Source organism: Protomyctophum parallelum (assembly GCF_964188405.1).
Source record: "Protomyctophum parallelum genome assembly, chromosome: 14".
NCBI classification, from domain to species: domain Eukaryota; kingdom Metazoa; phylum Chordata; class Actinopteri; order Myctophiformes; family Myctophidae; genus Protomyctophum; species Protomyctophum parallelum.
Genome location: NC_139709.1, coordinates 15,633,025 through 15,655,372, shown reverse-complemented (window position 1 = coordinate 15,655,372; position 22,348 = coordinate 15,633,025). Strand labels below are relative to the sequence as shown.

General features: G+C 42.0%; 1 protein-coding gene across 1 annotated transcript; it reads left to right on the top strand.

The window, feature by feature from the left end:
• Positions 1 to 3,796: 3,796 nt before the first annotated feature.
• gipc2 (GIPC PDZ domain containing family, member 2) lies at positions 3,797 to 22,269 on the top strand. The gene is made up of 6 exons (XM_083782266.1): positions 3,797 to 4,284; positions 17,044 to 17,229; positions 18,377 to 18,557; positions 19,585 to 19,697; positions 19,916 to 19,997; positions 20,445 to 22,269. Exons 1-6 carry the CDS (start codon positions 3,967 to 3,969, stop codon positions 20,594 to 20,596), a joined length of 1,032 nt encoding a protein of 343 aa, XP_083638392.1. The 5' UTR covers positions 3,797 to 3,966; the 3' UTR covers positions 20,597 to 22,269.
• Positions 22,270 to 22,348: the final 79 nt, after the last annotated feature.

The window sequence follows — 22,348 nt, the reverse complement described above, 5'->3', positions numbered from 1 at the left end:
AGTCGAGACACCGCTGGATGGAGCCGTACCCTGGATGGAGCTGTACCCTGGATGGAGCCGTACCCTGGATGGAGCTGTACCCTGGATGGAGCCGTACCCTGGCTGGAGCTGTACCCTGGATGGAGCTGTACCCTGGATGGAGCTGTACCCTGGCTGGAGCTGTACCCTGCTGGAGCCGTACCCTGGCTGCAGCTGTACCCTGGCTGCAGCTGTACCCTGGATGGAGCTGTACCCTGGCTGCAGCTGTACCCTGCTGGAGCCGTACCCTGGCTGCAGCTGTACCCTGGCTGCAGCTGTACCCTGGATGGAGCTGTACCCTGGCTGCAGCTGTACCCTGCTGGAGCCGTACCCTGGATGGAGCTGTACCCTGGCTGCAGCTGTACCCTGGATGGAGCTGTACCCTGGATGGAGCTGTACCCTGGATGGAGCCGTACCCTGGCTGGAGCTGTACCCTGGATGGAGCTATACCCTGCTGGAGCCGTACCCTGGATGGAGCTGTACCCTGGATGGAGCTGTACCCTGGCTGGAGCTGTACCCTGGATGTAGCTGTACCCTGGCTGGAGCCGTACCCTGGATGGAGCTGTACCCTGGATGGAGCCGTACCCTGGTCTCTGTGAAGTTAACCATAATCTCTGCCAAGACAAGAGGGTCAAATGGGAGTTATGTTTTCATCTTATTCTGTCTGTTTAGCAACATCATTTGAGAACTGATGGTGGTTTGGAGGTTTATATGACACCCAGGTAGGGGTGTACTGTACATGTTTGTGCTGCTATTGATGACACATTAGATGCAGCTGTAGCTGTAGGCCAGGAGAGATGAAAACACACAACACAACACACAGGCCCTGAAGGGCCCTTTAGGGACAAGCCCCTGGGCTGTGGCAACAGTTGAGCAAACAAACATGTTTATACTGAGCTTTACAACAATCAGAATGTTAGAAGGAGGCACTGAAGGACTCAAGGAGGACACCCTAACACTTTATTGCCTAAGGGCTAGATCAGCGGGTCTCTGGAACCCTGGGCGTCCCTGGACTCCATTTTGATCGAGAGCAAGTGGGGGTGGGGCTGGACAATGAAGCCCTATCATAGTCCAGATTTGGTGGTCACTGGTCACCTTAACAGAAAACTGGACTATGGATAGGCCTTTAGCATACAAATGTGTGCCAGATTACAGCTTTTTCTAAAATGAAATATCATAGGCTGCCTAACTTGCTGAAATTTTCACATTTCCCTCATACTACTAGCTAATGTTGAGTTAGCCTGATTGCTAGCTACATGTAAACAGACTGGCCGCCCAGTCAATGTAAAGCTCTTTTAACTCAAAAGCAAAACTGTAAACTGGAACATCTGTGTCATCCACGTCGTTAGGTGGCGCTAAGAAAAAACACCACGGTTCTACTAGGTTTTTAGAGGTTCTAGGAGTGCCTGGATAGTAACCGTAAGGTTGCCAGTTCGAACCCGGGCTCCCCCAGAGTTACTGTCGAAGTGTCCTTGAGCAAGACACTGAACCCCTAATTGCTCCCGATGTGCTAGTTGGTGCCTTGCATGGTTTCCGCTGCCATCGGTGTATGAATGTGTGTATGAATGGGTGAATGTAATGCACAATCTCTGTAAAGCGCCTTGGATGAAGGCGCTATATAAATGCACCATTTACCATTTACCAGTGGTAGTCCACTAGATGGTTCTAGGAGTGCAGCGGTAGTCCACTAGATGGTTCTAGGAGTGCAGCGGTAGTCCACTAGATGGTTCTAGGAGTGCAGCGGTAGTCCACTACTAGATGGTGCTAGCTGTCTGGGACATAGGCCTGGATTATATAAAAACAACAGTGGTGGAAAATAATTCTCAAATTGTTTACTTAAGCAAAAGTATCAATACTGCAATATAAAATACTCTGTTACAATCTGTGGGATTCAAAATGTACTTGAGTAAAAGCACAACGTATTGGCATCAAAATACGTAAAAGTACCTAAAGTAAAAGTATGCCTACTTTACTTATGCAGAATGTCAGAATTTTAGTAAAAATCCTTTGAAAATAGCAGATCTACAAGCTCACAATGCGTCGCATTGCCTCTAGATGTTTTTGATTGTCATTACAAAGTGCATGCATGGATTTGTGGGGGGTCGCAGCCTGAAAGGTTTGGGAACCCTATAGATCAGTGATACTGGAACATTTAAATTTCAAGGACCCCCATAACTGCAGAGGACCCTTTTCCAGCTTTTTTAGCTCGTTTTTATCCCTGCCTATATTGAACCAGCCAGTGTTTCCACTGAAAATTTGTTCAAAGTCCTAAAATAATTGGTTCGGAACAGAATTCTGTGAAAGCACCAAGGAACAGAAATCTGGAACAGAACCAGTCCTAGAACCAAAGTTCTGAAAGATTTCAGGGGTCATTTAATGAGATCAATGCAGATTTGCAAAAAAATATTTTCAGTTTTGGGATTTTTTTTGGCTTTAAGCCCTGAGTCCATGAGCCAGAGCTCCACATTTGGAAACGTTATTTTATGAATTGAGTGGGCAAAACCATACCTATATTAAATTGTTATCACCATGAAACTTCCCCAGTTGATTACTTACACGAAGACAATGTTATTATATTTTACTTTTAAAAAATATGCAAATTAGGCATTATATATGAAAATATTAAAAAGCTACTACTGTGGAAGGGTTATCATCATAAATTAATTTACTTATATTTATCCTATAAACAATTTAATATAGGTATAGTTTTGCCCACTCAATTGATAATTAACATTCCAATTTTGAAGCTAAGAACCACAAAGAACTGAACCGAAAAGGGGTCTGTCTGTGTTCTGTGTACGCTCTCAGAGTTACAGTTACAGACCTAGTCTAAGGGTCCATTTGGAACATAGACTGTAAAAAATATGGACAAAGCGTTCCCCGGGTCTAACATGAACGTAAAATGAAGCCTGTAATAATATGCTAATTCCTGATGTAAGTCGCCATCTTTGGTACCAGCTGGCCATTGGCTGGCTCCGTTTTGTATACCAGCTGGTCATTGGCTGCCCAGACAACGAGGCGGGACTTCCCCCCTTCTTCTCCGTTGGTTTTTATTTTGACTCGAGTGGGAGGGGAATCCCGATCATAGACTGTAATGGTAGCCACGCCCCTCAGAACATACGCTATGGTTTTTTTTCTTTATGGTCATTTTTTTAATTAATGGGACCATAATTTTCCAAAAAGAATATTATGACATTAGAAATGAGACTTTAAACTAGTGACTGGAAGAAGAAAGTATTCATGACCATGTTTATTAAGGTAATACAGTCTAGGTGAAGTTGGGCCAAAATACATGGGCCTCTATGGAGCTATGGGGCTTTTTGGGTCCGGTCCAGCGCCACAACAGGCCATTATATGAACTACCGATTTCAAATGAGGCTTCACGAAATATCTGGCTGACTGCCCCCCTATTTGGAACCTCCTTCAGGAGCCCTGAAGGTCCCTCGACTTCACTTTGAGAACCACTACACCAGGGTTCCAGGGGGTCACCTGGAAGCTTCCCCCTAAAATAGCTGGGGACCCCCTGGCTGGAACTGGAACTCCTCAGGGACACTGCTGGCCCCACTTTTGAGAACCACACTGGACTGGGTCATCATCACGACATCAGCGTACAATAGTAGGCTACTGTGCTATATGTTCTGTATTGTTTCCCTGCGACCAGCAGGGGGTGTCAGAGGTCAGGCTACCGTACAACCACGCCACCTACCTGTTGAATATTTACGACATTAATTTGTAAGCAAGAGAGCGAGAGGGGGAGAGAGAGAGGAGGGTTGAGACGCACACTGTCGAAGAACAAAGTCAAATCTAGGTAATAAAGACCAGTCAACCACAGAGCAGGTAAAGCGGAAGGCAGGGAGAGAAGACAAGACAAGACAGGTAAAAGAAAAACACGGCCACTTCAATGTTGTTTTAATCCCTAAAAGAAAGACTACTGTGTACGCCACCACAATGCCTCTGGGACCGTGGAAAAAGAAAAACAAGGCGAGCAAGGAGAGCTCGTCCCATCTGGTGGAGAACGATGTGCTCAGTGGTGGACACCCAGGTGGCGGTGCCTCGTCCTCGGGCTCCTCCGTCAAGTCGGCCCTCGGTATGAATGGCGCCGCCAGTGCCGGCGGACTGCCGCCTCCACCTGCCAACCTGCGGCCCAAGCTGGTGTTCCACACGCAGCTGGCCCATGGCAGCCCCACGGGAAGGATCGAGGGCTTCACCAACGTCAAGGAACTGTACTCCAAGATAGCAGACGCTTTCAGTATCAGTCCGCCCGAGGTGAGTTATTCTAATACGATCGAGGAGGACAGGGGGGGGGGGGTTGTTGGAACTAAAATAAGTGCAGTTTCGACAGCTAGCTGGGGTTTGGTCGGGGAGTGTGATATTGACAATGGTTATTTTTGGTGTTTATTATTAACATGAAAATATGAATACTGGAGAATACTACCAGCAGGTGTTTGCATAAAGGCGCGCCCCATAAAAGATCATAATAAATACTAGCCTTACAAACCCAACACACTGTACACACATTGACGCATTCCTGAGTTTTTTTGAATAGTTAACCACTTAAGCCCTATAGGCTACTACTACACACTTTGTCTACGAGATCGGCTGTTTACACTGAAAATGGAAAAACAAAAACAACAAAATGATTACACTTTCGCCCATGACTTGCCTAAAATAAGGGATCCTTGGTTGAAAGTGGTTTAAATAATTAAATTAAAAAAGCTCATCTCATCAGCAAACCAAATACCGGTAGGCTATTATGTGCAGGAAATAGAATGGATTGTGACATTTCATGAATCATGATCACTGATCAGATAGATCCAGGATTTATATTCAAGTCGGACTTTTCAAGGGAGTAGGCAACTGAACAACAGGAGTACACCTGTTGTTCAGTTAAACCTATCTGCAATCTGAACTAAAATACTAGAATAGATCTGTCCTGGCTAATGCCTAGAACTATACGCATCAAATGCTGCATGCATCATGCATGTGTGTTCACGGAGCATAACGAACTTTAATAACCAAGTGCAAGTTCACTGGCCCGGAGCCCTCCCCCTCCCCCTCTCCAGTCCCGACTTGTTTTTTGTAGCCCTACTTTTCAAAACAATCAGTGAAGAATGGTAGTGGTGGAAGAAGTACTCAAATATATTTTTTTATAGTAAAAGTAGCAATACCACAATATAAAAATACTTTAGTGAAAATACAAAAGTATTGGCATCAAAATATAGGTTACTTAAAGTACCTACTTAAAGTCTACTAAAATGTTTGAAAATAGCAGCGTTGTGAGCTTGTAGATCAGCTATTTTCAAATAGCCTATGTATATAATAGGGCTAAAGTGGTTAATGTACTTAATAGCCTACCAAATGGGTAGCATAATAATTTATATAGTAACTAAGGCAACTAGTAACTAAAGTTTTCAAATATTAATTAATAATAGTAGGCCTAGAGTAAAAGTACAATATTTGCCTCAAATTGCCTCTGAGATGTAGTGAAGTAAAAGTATTGGAAATTGGAATTAGGCCTTCTCTAGTAGCCTCAATTTACAAAGAACATAAAAAATGTGGTTCTTCCTTACTTTCCACCAGTGTGTGGTGGTGAATGGTGCTATGCCTCTGAGCATGGGGACCAGATAGGCCGGCCAGACGGCCTGCTATCACCCAGAGCACTCAGAGCACACACGTTGATGCTCACTCCTCCACCTTCCCCCACACAACCAAACAATGGATTCCAGTTCCACTGTGGTGATGGAAAATCTGGGAATCAGGGCCATTTGTATTTGCCTAAGTGCAGTAAATGTGTGGGAATTTGGCATTGGTGCATGTGTATATATTCGTAGGCTACCGGGATTGTCCGTTAGCTAATGTCAGTCACACGTGGGCCATGCCTTATACAGTAGAACCTCAAGATGTACGATGCGAATTTTTCCTACCCATAACTTGCGTAATAACAGATAACAGTAACATGTACTGTGTATGTAATAAAACATAAAAAAATGATCTAAGACAGTGGTTCTCAAAGTGGAGTCCAGGAACTCTCAGGCTTTCAAAAGTTAGTATAAGAATCATGTAAAATTGTTTAACTAGTACAGTAAAGGTCCCTGCACACAGCGTGTTTTTCGGATTTCTAGCGGCGTTAGATTGTGCATTACATTCACCCATTCATACAGCGATGGTGGAGGAAACCATGCAAGACACCAACCTGCTCATCTGGAGCAGGGTTCAGCGTCCTTCCGGTTCCCAACTGGCCGCTCTACCCCTGAACCACTGGCATAGTCATACTCACCGATAGCGATGCCAGCATTTTAGGAAGTATCAGCAACTTTTCTGATACTGGTATCGGTATCGGAATAACTACTCACATAGCTGCTGTCCTGTGTAGTGAAGGGCTGGTTCGGTGAAGCTATAGAAACAATCAAAGTCTTTTTGAACTGGAGAAATGATGCAAATGATCCTGATCAGACGCTCAAACTGCACTGATGTTTTTTGAACAAAAACCCACCAGCCATATTTATCTGTGGAACTAGCTGTTCCATCACAACACGTCTAGCAATGATCATAATCACTCTCTGTCTAGGCTTGTTGTTCTTTCAACAGTGCATTGTGGATTAGCACATTGTGTAATTGAAGCGTTACAGGACATCTTGTTTGTTGTTGTTCTTCTTCACCAAACTATTTAGAAACGTTCTACCTTTGTTCTGAGCTGTATGTTAAGTGACATACTGTACATACCACTGGGCTTCTGGCAGCAAGCTGATTTGCCTACATTACCTCCATCCATGTAAACATACTGTAGAGCCAGGACTTATAGATAGGCAGATATATCTGCCATTGTTTGACTTTTTGGATGACACGATGAATTGAGTACATAAGACCACAATGAAAACAAGCCCCTAGGGTGTTTTGTGTTGTCCCATAGCTTGTTAAATAGTACTATTTTCAAAGTGCCAATCAATCAATCAATCTTTTTCCTTTTGTGATAACTATAGCTTGTTAAATAGCACTGTTTTCAAAGTTTTAATGAATCAATCAATATCAGCATTTTTTTTTTTTTTTTTTTGCGGCTTACGCCTTTTATTGATTTTTTGAAGGGACAGACAGTAGGCTGACAGGAAACGGGAGAGAGATGGGGGGATGACATGCAGTAAAGGCCGTGTCGGGCTCGGGAGTCGAACCCGCGGCACACTGCGACTGGATTACCAGTCAGGTGCCCAGACCGTTACGCCACGGCCTGGGCCCAGTATCAGCATTTTAACCACTTCCAAACTAGTGTCCTTTTTTTTAAGCGTTCTAAACATATTTAAAAAATAGCAGATCTACAAGCTCACAAGGTGTCACAACAGTTTCCGATAATCAGTGGTCTACCCATTGGGGGGTACCCACACACAGAGTGACCCTAATTCGTTCAGGCTCTCTGAGTTTGTGTATTATTATTATTATTACATATTCATGGAGTGAGAGACAAACAGAGAGACAGGCAGAGATACAGTGTGATGTGATGGAGGGTGTAGAATTCAACATGGTCCTCCAGAGGAAGTCCCTCACGTCCGGAGCTGCCCTGATAACACCTCCTCCTCCAGCCGCAGTCCCCAGGGAGCCCCCTCCTTCCACAAACACCCCCACAGCACAGCACTGTGGAAGAACCCACGTCAACCTGGGTCACATCCAGAAGCAGCACACAGCAGTGCTGAGATATTATCCCATTGAGACATTCTACAGATCGAGAAAAAATCTATATCAGTGGTTCTCAAACGTTTTCATGTCAAGGACCCCAAAGATTATATGTATGTGCCGCCAAGCCCCCCATCTCAAACTATTTTGTTCCAGGGACCCCCAGAAGCAACGATTTGAGTAAAAACGTAAGCTGTGAAAGGATATTATATATATATTAAAAGATTTGCATACGTTTTCATGATTAAATACCAGATCTACAAGCTCGTAGCGTGGCTATGCGCTTGTAGATCTGCTATTTTTCAACAGCTAAAGTATAAAATAATGCTTAAAGTGGTTAAAGGCTAAGGTGACACAGATGCGTTCCAGGTCAGTCATTGGAAAGGGCAAATATGGAATGGTTGGCACACCATGCCCCCGAGGCTGCTGCTTAAAACTGCTTTATAAATAAGAGTTTATAAATGGATGGATAGAGATGGCAGGCATTATTCTTTTTTACTCGAATTTAGGCCTGCACCCCCCCTTTTCTCTCTCTCTCTCTCTCTCTCTCTCTCTCTCTTGCGCACTTAAAAATAACAAGCGAGATATAAAGTAGTTGTGTCATCAGTACATCACATGGGTATGGCCAATGATTAGCCACCTTATCTTAAATCAGAGATGAGCTGGCCTGTTCCTTCATATCAATGTACAGGTTGACAACTACTTTATATCTTGCTCGTTATTTTTTTTGAAGCGAGATATAGAGAGAGGGGGAGAGGGAGAGAGAGGGAGATAGAGAGGGAGAAGCGTGAACTGAACTGAACGGAATTAACTTTGAGTAAATGTGAGTAAAAAAGGATATTGACAGCCATCTCTATCCATCTATTTATAAACTCTTATTTATAAAGCAGTTTTAAAGATGTACGTTATTATACACTATGGAAACAGCCAGCCAATTGGGGGCGTGGTGTGCCAACCATTCCCAAATCATGCGCGTGAGCCATATTTATTGTATTGACTGTTGGGTTTGGTGGTAGATGTTGGACTTTGGCTGATGCATCAACATGGCAACATTACTGTACAACACCTTGCTGGAACAGAACTGGCCATCAACTTCTAATGAAAACTGGAAGATTATGTGTAACATGATCTCCAAAGTCACCGTAAGGTTGCCAGTTCGAACCCGGGCTCCCCCAGAGTTACTGTCGAAGTGTCCTTGAGCAAGACACTGAACCCCTAATTGCTCCCGATGTGCTAGTTGGTGCCTTGCATGGTTTCCGCTGCCATCGGTGTATGAATGTGTGTGTGAATGGGTGAATGTAATGCACAATCTCTGTAAAGCGCTTTGGATAAAGGCGCTATATAAATGCACCATTTACCATTTACCACTCAAGTGAGCTACGAAAAGCCATAACTAAAGTTGTAAAGGAAATGAATAGCTTAGAAACTCTGAGTTTACCTGCATACTTTCATATTACCCATTATGTAATGACCGGTGACGCTGATGTCTTCTTTCTATAAATGGTAAATGGGCCCTTTTTGTACATACAATGTACATTACACATTAAAAGAATTTCACACATCGACAGTACGAACCTGCTCATTGGGGTTCAGTGTCTTGCTCGATGACCCTTCAACACTAACCCAGTGTTGAAGGGAGCCAGCGCTCAAACTGGGAACTTTATGATTCCCAAGCTGCCGCTTGAACTCCTGTTACCTCCTGTCAAAATTAGATTACATTACAGTGCATGCATGTGAATTCGCTGTAATTATCTGTTGCTGGGCCTTTATTTAGAACTTTGTTTCATAATTAAGTCTTACGTCATTGCGTGAACACTAGTATGAAGCCTTTACAGTACACACTACACAGGTCAAAGTCTGATTATTGTCCCTGCAGGCTGCAGTCGTAGTTTGAGGTGTGGCAGCCAACATGTCCACCTGTTCTCCCTGCTCCATAATCACTGGCCACAAGTCATTTGTTTAGATTTTGAATAGCCAAGCTGTCGTCCCCTCCCTAGGCTGTGACAGAACTGCATGTTAGAGTTTTTTCCTTCGCAAATTCCACAGGCTGGTTTTAGGCAGTGGTGCAAAGAATGGGTTAGTTAGCGCCCGTTCAGATTTAAGCGCACACCCAAACATTTCTTAATTAAGCAGGAGGATTAGCTGAGGTATTACCGTCTCATTTGATGGAGACTGTCTAGTGTTTGCATTATCCCTGGCTTCTACAATCACCTGAGCCCAATGCCATGGGCGTCTTAAAGGGAATAACATGCTATGCTGTGCAGATAGTGCTTACGAGACATGGGACCATATGATTTCCATTTTGTGATTATACTTGCCACAATAACTGAGATTCACAATATTATTTCGTGAAATTACGATTGAAACTTCAAATGGCAATACAACATACTAGAATCACTTTTACAGATATTTGTAGGCTATTGGATCACAGGACAAACAAGGATCGAGTCAGACTCTGGTCAACAACCACCCTGCAGGTATTCACATTTCACAATGAGAAAAAATAAAGCCATTGATAACAATAATCTACCTATCAACCTGATATCAAAGCATGCACATGGCTTATGTGTAAATGCACACACAGTAAATTCATATTTTTGTACAGTGTTTTCATTGATACAATAGTGGAAGAAAAGTAACCGCCAAAAAGGACGTGTGATAACATTTTATGCTAAGATACAAAAAGTGACAAGAGTGCTACTATCAGTGCATAGGCTACAGTGTTTCACTTGCAAAAGTTCTGGAAGTCAAACAGAAAGGAATTACAACTAGCCATGTTTGAAGTTTTAAAGTGCTGCTATTTGTGTTTCTTCCAGGGCCCATAGCCTACTGTATGTCTGCACAAAACCAGGGATTACTGGAAAATATAGGCTATTGCAGATATTAAGTATAGATTACAACCTTCAAAGGAATAGTTGAGATTACATGATTTGTTATTGAAAAACAAACTGAGGGTAGCACGTGGAGACTGGGGAGAGCTAAAAGGTTGTGCTGATTTAAGCTCTTTCTCAAGAAACAATAATAACTAGACCGACCGATAAAATTATAATTTTAATTAATTTTAGTGATAATTATAGTATACATATAAAAGCATTCATAGCTTAACAGAAATTGTATTGAATAGCATACTTTTACATGTAAAAAGAAGGTTCAAATAGCATATAGGCCTAAAAGCATAAACACAATGATTATTGATAATGGTCTAAGATTTTTCTTTAAATGTAAAAAAATAAATAATTTTAAGTTCTTAATTCAAAGGTTTTTTTTAAGTTTTAGCTTTTTAAGTTTAAAAATAGTTAAAGTTTTTAATTTTGAAGTTTTTTAAAGTAATGTTTAAAAGTGTTTTTTAGTGTTTTTTATTTTTTTCAATTTTTTTCCCAATTTTCTTTATTTTTTTCAATTTTTATATATTTTTCAATTTATTATTATTTTCGCTGTGAGTGGCCTGAGATATTGAGGTACACCATGTGCAATTGTGGTGTTGGTACGATCGAAAATGTGGTTATAAGAGCGAGTTAAGAATTGTCATCGCGATAATTTCCTCGTAAGAATTATACAATGGAGGTCAATGAGCAGCTTGACTGTATTTGTGTCACTTAAAAGGCCGTAGTTCACATTCTGTATGTCTCTGTGCTTTGGTGGTCACATTGTGAAAGAGGTGTGTGGCTACAAAATGACCAAAGAACATGCGTGTAAAATGAATATTTTGGCCGGGACGACAATTTGTTTGGTAAATTTTCAAGGAAATAATTTCAGTTTCCACACTCTAGTCAAAGAAGCCCCGCAATCTAAGTTGGCACTAATTAGGCGAAACGGCCTGCGATTGAACTGCGATTTCGGAAAAACCGTTTAACGTATTAGAATACGGTTTGAACCACGAAAAAGTCCAGAGTCGTGTGAGCTTTCTAAAGTTTAAATCACGTTTCTACGACAAAGTATGCCAGAGTAATGAGGCTGCAAAAGTGAGGTTGATTTAGAGATAAAATCCCATTCATTGTCTATGGGAGGAAGTTAAAAAGGTTAAAAAGTTAAAAAGTATAAAAAGTATAAAACTTTGTGAAAAACAAAATACAAGCACACCTCACTGCAAAGAGCTGAACAGTTTGAAGTTTGAACTAAATTTCTAGCATAAAGTATGTGGAACTAGTTAGATGACGAAGGTTGAAATCCAAGGATAACAATAGTGTGCTCGCTGAGGCGAGCCCACAATAGTAAAGAAAAGGGGACATTGTATGCTATTCAATGCACACAAAAGTGTGTGTGTGTGCGCGCCCGCATGTTACTACATTATTATTATCTAGCTAGAAAGTCATTCAGAAGTTGTTATGCAATGTTATGTGAAAGGAAAAATAGCGACTGCTGCCAATGATCGCCTAATTACACATGGCAAACAAGTAGAATAGATAAATAAATATTAGATGAGTGCACAATTTGGCTTTTATACTTCGTCAGTGTTCTGAAACCGAGCGGTACAGTACATTCCCAGTCACAGGTTTTATAATGGGCACACCGCTCCGCAGCTGAGAGACAGACCTCAGGTGTGGCTTAAGTCATGATTGGAATAAAAACGGGACTGATAGCGACTAAGTGGTTGTTTACCAGCAGATCAGACGGAAGGGTTGCTACGCCACAGCAGCCTTCTGAGGTCACTGGCGGGGAAGAGTTCTCATTGGCCGTCATGCTCCGGAGAGAGGGCTGACTGTGTGGTGATGATATCGCAAAGCAGGAATGGGAGCTTGACAAAACAGCTACTGTTGATAGAGAAAGAAGAGTAGGGTTCTACTCTACTCGGATAGCTGTCATCACCTGCGTGGAATGGGTGTGTTTGTGCCTCTGGCCTTCTTCTTCTTACTAGTAACTTTGTAAATTTGGATTAATATTACAAAAGCTACAGTAACCACTTCAGCCATATATACATTACGGCGACCGGGCCATTTGAAAATATCAGATCTATAGCTCACAATGCATTGTGATGAATTGTGAGAGTGTACTGTAGATCTGCTATTTTCAAAATATCTTAAACATTTGAAAACTTTAAAATTAGACATTCTGCATAGTGAGTACTTTCTACTTTTGGTACTTTAATTTTTACACCAATATATTTGTACTTTTACTCAAAGTATTCTTCTACACTGCAGTATTGATACTTTCCCATCACTGGTTGTAACCAAGATTCTCGTGCTGTTGTTAAAGAATTGTATGTGTGTGACATCCGCAGTCTGGTGAATGATTACAAATGAAAGTGCTGATCAGTGTCATTCCTTGTCAAGAAATGAGCCGTGCATGGTGGTGGTTAAGAGAGCTGTTTAGAGAGTTATTCAATACATGTCTTTTAATAAATAATTAAATGCACCGCTACTTCCACTTCTTGATGCGGAGTCTGGCATGGTTGAGGTCAGCGAGTCCTTTTTGGTGATAACAACACTAAGCAGAGAATACTGTAGGTAAACAATGGACAAATATAGCATTTCATTGTTAGACGTAAATCCATGACTCTGTAACAGTGAGCCACAATAAACCACTTAAGCCCTATTTTATATACTTCTAAACATTTTCAAAAACAGCCTATCTACAAGTCACAACCCATCACAAATGTTCACCTATAATGACATGCCCAAAGTAGGGAGTACTAGGGACGCCAGGTTGAAAGAAAGTGGTTGATCCTTTGACTTCTCTTTTGTTCCTGTCATCATCAGAAGACCTGTTGAAAAGGCGGTAAAATGAACAGTCGAGTGGGTTTACCCAAGGAACTGGTTCCCCAAGCTTTGTGTGATAAACACTATCTCATTACGGGCCAGGTTTCAAGGTAGTCAATTAATGTCTTTATCTCTCTAGCCTAAACTTCCCCCAAGTACAAGGACGACAAGCCTTTTTTTGGTGTAGTGTAGGTAATCAGATTACATGTTGGTTGGTTCGGGTGTGGGGGAGGAAGGAAGGACAACTTTACTCAATTCTGTTTTCCATCTTGCTCTTTCCAAGTGTATTTTCTTCCAATATGTCGTTACACATAATTATGACTAGTAAAAATACAAGAGTTCTACATTATTGAACATGTAAATGACTGCAAAGGCCAGCAGATTGTCAAAATGCCCCACTCGTCAGTGTCACCCCTGCCTTTATTAAGCACCCATCCACCTTACAGCAAATGGCATGTGAAGAGACACTGGCGCGCAATGTATAAGACTTAGACTTAGATTTATACTTAGACTCTAAGTATAAATCGGGCTTAACTGCATCAATGCATCCTAGGCTTTATGGTGGTGGTGGAGTGTAAATGCATGCAGAAGCCGTAATGGGGTGAGGGGAGCAGGCGGTCTACACTACAGTGCTCACTCCTCATGGGTAATGCCCCTCCAGAGGGGAGGGCAGGAGGAGGCGAGGCGTTCAAGGGGACTCTGGCGTGGCGAGAACAGTGGGCCTAGCCATAGAGAGTGACCGTTCAATTACAGTCCCCCTCTTATCCTCCCTTTTCCCTTTCTCTGCCCCCCCCCCTTTCTGTAATCCCGTTCTTTTATACTCTGGTAACCAAAGGCAACGCTGCTTGTGTCTGTGTCAGCTGGTGTGTGTGTGTGTGTGTGTGTGTGTGTGTGTGTGTGTGTGTGTGTGTGTGTGTGTGTGTGTGTGTGTGTGCACGCGTTCGCTTGCCTGTTAGTACACAAAAGGGGGCCAAATACTGCCAGGTTTTGGCTGCCTTATTATTATACAGTATGCTGCTCGCTTGGCGCAATGCAAAAGTCTATCCTCTTGATGAACCCGTACGGATAAATCCTCCTTTTTTATTTCTACACATGGTAAATCACGGATAGGTGTTTATTCACAAAGCCCTAGGTGGTAGGGCGTTTGGAAGTGAAAGCACATTTCATGCATAGAATGCAAAAGGGGGGCCTGGGCCGTGGCTCAGCGGTCCAGGCACCTTGGCCGGTAGTCCAAGTCTGGCAGTGTGCCGCGGGTTCGACTCCCGATCCCGACGGCCTTTACTGCATGTCGCTCCCCCATCTCTCTATAAAAAATATAAAATAAAGGCGAAAGCCGCAAAAACAAGAATACAAAAGGGAAGCACGCACATCCAAACAATTCTGCAGGTGCTGAACAAACATATGTACAGTTTAGAAGGAATGAAGTCCACACACCGATCTTAAACTCCCATGCTCTTTATTAACAAACAAGTACAACGTTTCAACCCTTGTGGGTCTTTGTCAGGTATGTCATACCTGACGTTTGTAATTGTTGGATAAGATTTTGTCCACAATTCCATGCTGTATTGATGTGGCACTATGAGACAATAGGCAAACATTTATCAAAATAAATAATAATAATATATAATGCAAATATGTAACTTTTGAGAGTGTAAAATTAAACCCAATGGACCAATAAGGGACCATTTGGTTCCCTTTTACACTGAATTAAATCAAATTGTAAATCGAATCAGAAAATAAAACAAATATAAATGAAATATGTTTTCTTGGTTTTTGCATGATTTGCATGATCACTCTCCTCTTGTAAATAAAACACCTTTTATTTATTTTTTAAATGTGATTAACAGTTCTAGATAGTAGGATTCCTCAAGAGTTGCTGATCGCATCTAGTGCCTAGACAAAGACAGCTGCCATACACTACACTATGTTTTATGGTCTTAAATTGGGGGAAATAGAATGTATCTAATTATAGATAGATAGTGGTTAGTTAAGTTACACAGTGGGTTTTTTGATTGTATCATGATTAGCATACAAATACTAGTGTTGATTAACAACTTTCAACCGTATTTGCTCATTAGGGCATGGCAATATCTAGGGAAATTATTTCAAAGAATAGCAGATCCACAATGTGTTGCGATACAGTGCTGTGTTGTGACTCTGAGCTTGTAGATCTGCTATATTTGAATTAAAGTGATTAAAGGAGATAATTCAGTGTTCACCAGGCTCCTCCTGCTGGCTTTCACTGGCAATAAAGCAGTGGTGGAAATGTTTTACTTAAGTAAAAGTAAAGTATCAATGTAGAAACACCCCGTTAGAAGTCAAAGTGTTGAATTCAAAATGTACTTCAGATAAAAGTTTCCACCACTGCAATAAAGGCTTAGAAATCAATCAGGCAACAAGTATATTGTTGCTGTCGGGCAGAAACCTCTTATCTCCATATTCTAACATTTTGTGTTTTTCGTAAATGAATGCCCTACTTTGTCATATCAAGGCCCATTATTTTTTCGCCATTTGAGCCATGGTCCACCATTTGATGTGATTTAGCCTTGCAGACCCAAAACTAAAGAATAGTTTTAATCATTGGATAACATAGCATACCATGCTGTATTGATAGGAGAGATAACAGGCAAATGTTTATCAAAATAACAATTGTTTTACATTCTCAAAATGTTCTTTTAAATGAAGTAATGTAGTTATGCAGATATTTAACAATAATTTAACTCTTGAGAGTGTAAAGTGAAACCAAATGGACCCTCACTCGTCCATCTGGTTTTCATTTCAAGACAACTGGTTGAGAACCACTGCCACTGATTTCTTTTCTTCTTTTTTTGAATCCTGAAAAGTAACAGTTTTGGTCATATGAGGTTTCCTCCACTACAGAGACGATAGATATCCTGTTCCCAGTGATCACATTTACCACCGTCTATCACCATGTCAGCTCTGCCAACATGACGCAACCGCATATTTCCATTTGTGACGCGGCGCCCTATTTCAATATCACTGTAGATTTCCTTTGTTGGAGTTAGAAACCGGTGTCTACCTATATTATTATTATTCAATTGTTTTGAGTGACTGAATTTTATCAACAGTAATATACATACACGACACCACATGACTTGTTTCACCGTCCTGTGTGTCCCCAGCTGGAAAGTTTTGATTAATATAATCAAAAAACGTTTTAACTAGCGTCTATTAAGGAAATATGCATAAAACACATGCACTTTAAAACACATACATGTATTTTAAATGTATGTACAGTATTATAAAACATGTACATGCACAGTACTATAGTGACATACTTTGGAAAGGAGAGGCCCTCCTTTCCTTATCTTGATGATTTATATTTGCATGCTGATAGAGAGATCTCATCTCCTATATTAAATAAAACACTGTTGTTGTTTTTCTAGCTTGGTTTTCAAGCTTTGATTGACAGTGGTTTTGAATACAGGTAGGTATTGATTGATTGATTGATTGATTGATTGTTTGACTCATCTAATGCCTAGACAAAGGCAGCAACTATTATACACTGCACTAGATTGGCGTAGTGTGTGTGTGTGTGTGTGTGTGTGTGTGTGTGTGTGTGTGTGTGTGTGTGTGTGTAGTGCGTACAGTATGCATAATGCATGTTCCTTCGTGTGTGTGTGTGTGTGTGTGTGTGTGTGTGCAGATCCTGTTCGCCACTCTCAACACCCACAAGATCGACATGGAGAAGCTGCTGGGCGGGCAGATCGGTCTGGAGGACTTCATCTTCGCCCACGTCAAAGGGATCAGGAAGGAGGTGGAGGTGTTCAAGTCGGAGGACGCACTGGGCCTGACCATCACTGACAACGGAGCAGGCTACGCCTTCATCAAGGTAACCACCACGCCAACCCTATAGTGTCACTATTCTGCTATTCTCCTTGCTATTCAACGAGAATAGCACATCTACAAGCTCACAACGTGCTTCGTTGCGGAGGAAACCATGCAAGGCACCAACCAAAGTCGGATTCACACTATGGTTCCAGGTGCACCACTTAGACAACCAGTAAGGCTATCCACCGTTGTAGCTGCCACTACCTACTGGCGAAAAGTGGAACTGCAGCACGTTCATGGAGGTGGACGGACGTTCATGACGTCATGTGCGTAACGTGCGTCACCCCAGTACCTCAAATTTGAGGTCTGGGCTTAACTTCCGCTCACTCGAGCCATTGAGTTATAATTGTACTTCCGGCAGTCTTCCGGGTGCTTCAAAACGCCACTGAGCAACTTCCATCGAAATGAATAGCGGGGGGCGGGGCTAACGCTCCGGTTCGGTCTCTATCCTTTTATTACTCTATGGCTGCAGCTAGGACAAAAATCACACCCGTGTGAAGTGAGGGGCGCTCTTATCATCATACATCATCTCATTCCTGCCCAACACAAGTTGTGTCCTCACTTTTGTCTTCAATGTTTGTGTTTATACGAACACTCAAAATTGTCCATTCATTGTCAATGGCATTTAGGTTTGCACACACACTAAAAACTGGACATAGGAGGACCCTAAATGTTCATCATTATAACTTAACTTACTTAAGACAATGTCAGGAACACCCGTGCTGCATGTTAAAAATCACGGTGGCTTCCTGTGAGGTTAGGGTTAGGGCTTTGGTACGGTGTTGGTATGTCTACTAAACAGTTAAGTGGAGTGTACTCAGTCTCAGATGCGGTAGAATCAATGGCCATTGTGAATCAAGCGCTTTCTCTAGTACATATCAATTCAGGGGTCCTCCTCCAAGGGAAATGGAAAATGGGAGATGGGAGGGAAATGTTTGAGAACCACTGAATGATATTCTTCTGCCTACACATACGTATCATGTCCTAGTAAGAGAGCAAATGGGGGAAGGGGATCAACGTCACAATTGATTAATTTCCCTCTTGCGCTTCCCCCCTCTCTCTCCCTCTCTCTCTCTCCCTCTCTCTCCCTCTCTCTCTCTCTCCCCCTCTCTCTCCCTCTCTCTCCCCCTCTCTCTCCCTCTCTCCAGCGCATCAAGGAGGGCAGTGTGGTGGACGGGGTGAAGGTGATCTGCGTGGGTGACCACCTCGAGTGCATCAACGGCAGGAACATCGTGGGGACGCGCCACTACGAGGTGGCCCGCATGCTGAAGGAGCTGCCCAAGGACAAGTCCTTCACCCTCAAACTGGTGGAGCCCATGAAGGCGTTCGGTGAGTCAACATGGGGTGTACAGTAGGGCATTCACTAAAAAATCGATTTATCGATTTCATTAACACAAGTCGATTCAGATTAGGAGAGGTCGAAAGTTGAAAAAAAAAAAAAAATGTTTTTCCCATATCATATTTTTTGCTCTATGTTTGCGTGTGTACAGAATTCAAACTGTAGCATTGATTATTGTCACGGACAGAAGTCATTCTTTCCCTTTGCATATGCACCGGAGTGCACTCGCCTATTAGTTTGCATTGCATTCAGAACGCGCCCTTAATTAAAAACCAAATGCAGCTTTGTATGTGTACCGGCACCGCGTGTAGCGTTTGGTTTCATTAACGCGATCGTGACAAAATAGCCTACAGCTGCTGATGCCAGCAGAGCATAATATGATAAACGGTAAAGATACCAACAGTGCTACGCAACATGGAAGTAACACTGACTCGAAGCCGTTTATAAATCAGTCAGTGAACGGACGAGTCAACTTTTCACCGCCGTCCCCGTCGTCCGTCCGGCCAGTTTGACAGGGGGTCCAATAGCTACGGACCCCCGAGGTTTATGAGGTTTTCCACCCGACAGAGACGATATGCAACAAACAAAATCTAAGAATTAAGCAACAGAAGATGAGGGTAGTGTATTGTCATGAATAACATGATTCATTATGCCTCATCATGTTATTTTTGATAAGGTGATCTCTGGAATGTTATGTTAAAAAAAAAGTTTTAAATCAACCTGAGTAATAGACATTTTAGAGAACAATAACAAAATCGATGTCTGACATTTCTTTCTATGAGGTGTAATGGAGAAATGATTTTCCATAGCCTACAAGCTTCCACGAATTGCAGTTTCAAAATATAACATAATTGTCAGGAATGGAAAATGTCACATAACAAATATATATAACCCATCACAACATAAAAGTATCTCCTCAGTATCTTGTGGACAATGAAAATGGCCAACATGTACATACTGTACGTACCCTGTGACAGCACAGCAGTCATTCATATTTAGTCCTTTTTGATTGATCAGAAATGCTGGAGCCCAGGTCAAAGGGATCTAAACCTGCCAGTGAGAACAAGATTGGCACAGGGAGAGGGACCCTGAGACTGCGTTCCAAGGGTCCTGCTACTGTGGAGGACGTGGTAAGTGACTTCCCTTAATTGGTCCAGCAATGCTTTCCATAGCTGCATTATGACTTTGATAGATCCATCCTTAAAGATATACATGCAGTGATAGACAATTTGCAAAATACACACAAGTGACACAAATAAAGGGATATTCATGACATCTAGTAGGAATGATGATCAGCAGGCTGCCCATGCTTGACATAACATATATTGGTCTGTGTTTTGTTTTCTAGCCTACAGAATTTGAGGAGAAAGCAGTGAGGAAAGTGGACGATCTCTTGGAGAGCTACATGGGAATCAGAGACACTGAACTTGGTCGGTAGATTTGTCTTCGCCTCTCTTTTTTTCCTTCAGTTGGTTGACTAAGAACAACACACCACAGCAGGGCCTTAGGGAGTAATTACATCAGAGACATTTACATCAGGGTAACATCACCCTATGCAATATTGTGGTTTAATGCTACAATCCATAACATTTATGTCCTTACGTGACGGGGAGAGGTAATTGCAACTCTTTAACACCTGGGATTCGAACCGGCGTCTCCTCAAACAAGAGCTAAACTCCACCCACGGTTAAGGGAGATATTGGGCTTATGAGCGTCAGGCAGTGTTACTATTTTGTGTTCATAAGATAGCTAACATTTCCGATCATTCACTACTTATGTCATTTTTGTCAACATAGATTTGTCAATGTTGTGTTTACATTATCTTCCAAAATGTATTTATTTTGTTATTCTCACTATGAACCACTTCCATGTTCCAGCTGCAACTATGGTTGAAGTCGGCAAAGACAAGAACAACCCAGATGAATTCGCCATGGCCCTGGACGAAGCCCTCGGGGATTTTGCCTTTCCGGACGAGTTTGTGTTCGACGTTTGGGGGGCCATAGGAGATGCCAAGCAGGGACGATTTTAAGGTTGAAGCACCCCTTTATACTGCATCATTCCCAGCATGTGCTGGGCTTTTTTTTAGCCAACTGGACAAATTTCAACCAGCAGAACAAGGAGTGCGAAGCGTGTTCACGGGGGTAGTGCTGCACTACCTGGATCTGACCGCTTAATGCAGTGACTGTGGCGAAAGGGGGATCTAGGCTGTGTAAGGCAAGCAGGCTGTGTAAGGCAAGCCTGTGATATTTGTGAAATTTGGATTGCAGTTCCATCTCCGGGAACTGGTCTTGGATGGTTAAATACCTAGTAGGCCGTTCACTGTATACACGCATGCTGCTGTCATCTTGCCCAAAGCACATTACTTTACACACTGGTTACAAATGGTACGTATGCAAGATCATTCACGCAGTTTTTAATCACGCTTCTTTATCTTATCTTTCTGTCTGGTAAATTTGAATATACAGTTATACACGCGACGTATGTATGTATCACACGTTTTTATATTATGTGCAAATGCTACTGAGATTTTTGAGCAGCAGCATCCTGTAATTAGTGTATCATTATAGTGAACATACCAATATTTCTCGTGGGTCAGCCTTAAAGCTTGATTCATACTTTGTTTGCAAGCTGTCACACGCCCAAAATAGCCAATTTACAAGCTTTTAGATTGGCTATTTTTGGAGTTCAACACAATGTGCAGCCAAGTACAAATCAGGCAGTACAGTTGTCTTTTTATTGGTGATGATGATTTTGTGTCATGCTTCCATGGAAGCCCAGCCCATATGGACTTAAAGGACACTTTTACTTACATTTTACATGGTTATGGACTAGTTTTGTAGATGAATATATCTGTAAATGCTCTCATTCTGAGGGGGACAAACTTGATATTTTATTGATGCCAGTTTAACCTGTTTTGAACTGAATGTGATTTTTAATGAATTCCCTTGCCTTCAATCCAGCTGGCAGTAGCTGCTGGAAGCATACTGCATATAGACGAGGCTGTGGAGTAGTTCAGTGGTTCTCAAACATTTTCATTTCAAGGACCTCCATGGTCCATGTGGTTCCATGTGTACACTATGGAACCCTGAGGGTCCCTGGACCCCTGCTTTGAGAACCACACTGCATTAGTCTGTTGTGATAACTTGGCATTTTGTTTTGAATGTTTTTGGCAGAGGTGTTGCCAGAACTTCAAACATTCCATCCTTTTAGGCTATGTTCAGAACTTCAGACTGGCAGAATCCGATTTTGGGCTATCGAGATTTGAATCAGATTGCTTTTACTGTATCAAGTCTGAACAGTACTAATCACATTTGAGCCACGTTCCGTGGCGGTTTGAAGGGAGGGAACCAAATCGGATATGTCTGCAGTCTGAACAGAGCCTTTGTGTGTCACTTTTGTATGTCACTTTGGAACAGAATTATAGATGCTTATTGTCTTAATTTATTTTTTCCACAATAGATTTGATATGCTGGAAAGATATTTTTACAGTCTTGACCTTAACTTTAGCTCCAATTCCACCAGCTCTCCTGTCAAAAGGTGTTCTGTATATGGATACTTGTTATCCAATGCCTTGTGCGCACCATCCATCAGAAGGAATTTAAATAGTGACAACACTAAGTAATGTTTCAGGTTATTGCTCAACTCAAGGTACAATTGTATATTGTTTGACAATCCAGGGATCACTGATGTTATGTTGGAGAATAAAAAATTACATAATAGTCTGTATTATTCACAACACTGTTTACCATGAAAAGATACAGAGACTGCAATGGAAACCACA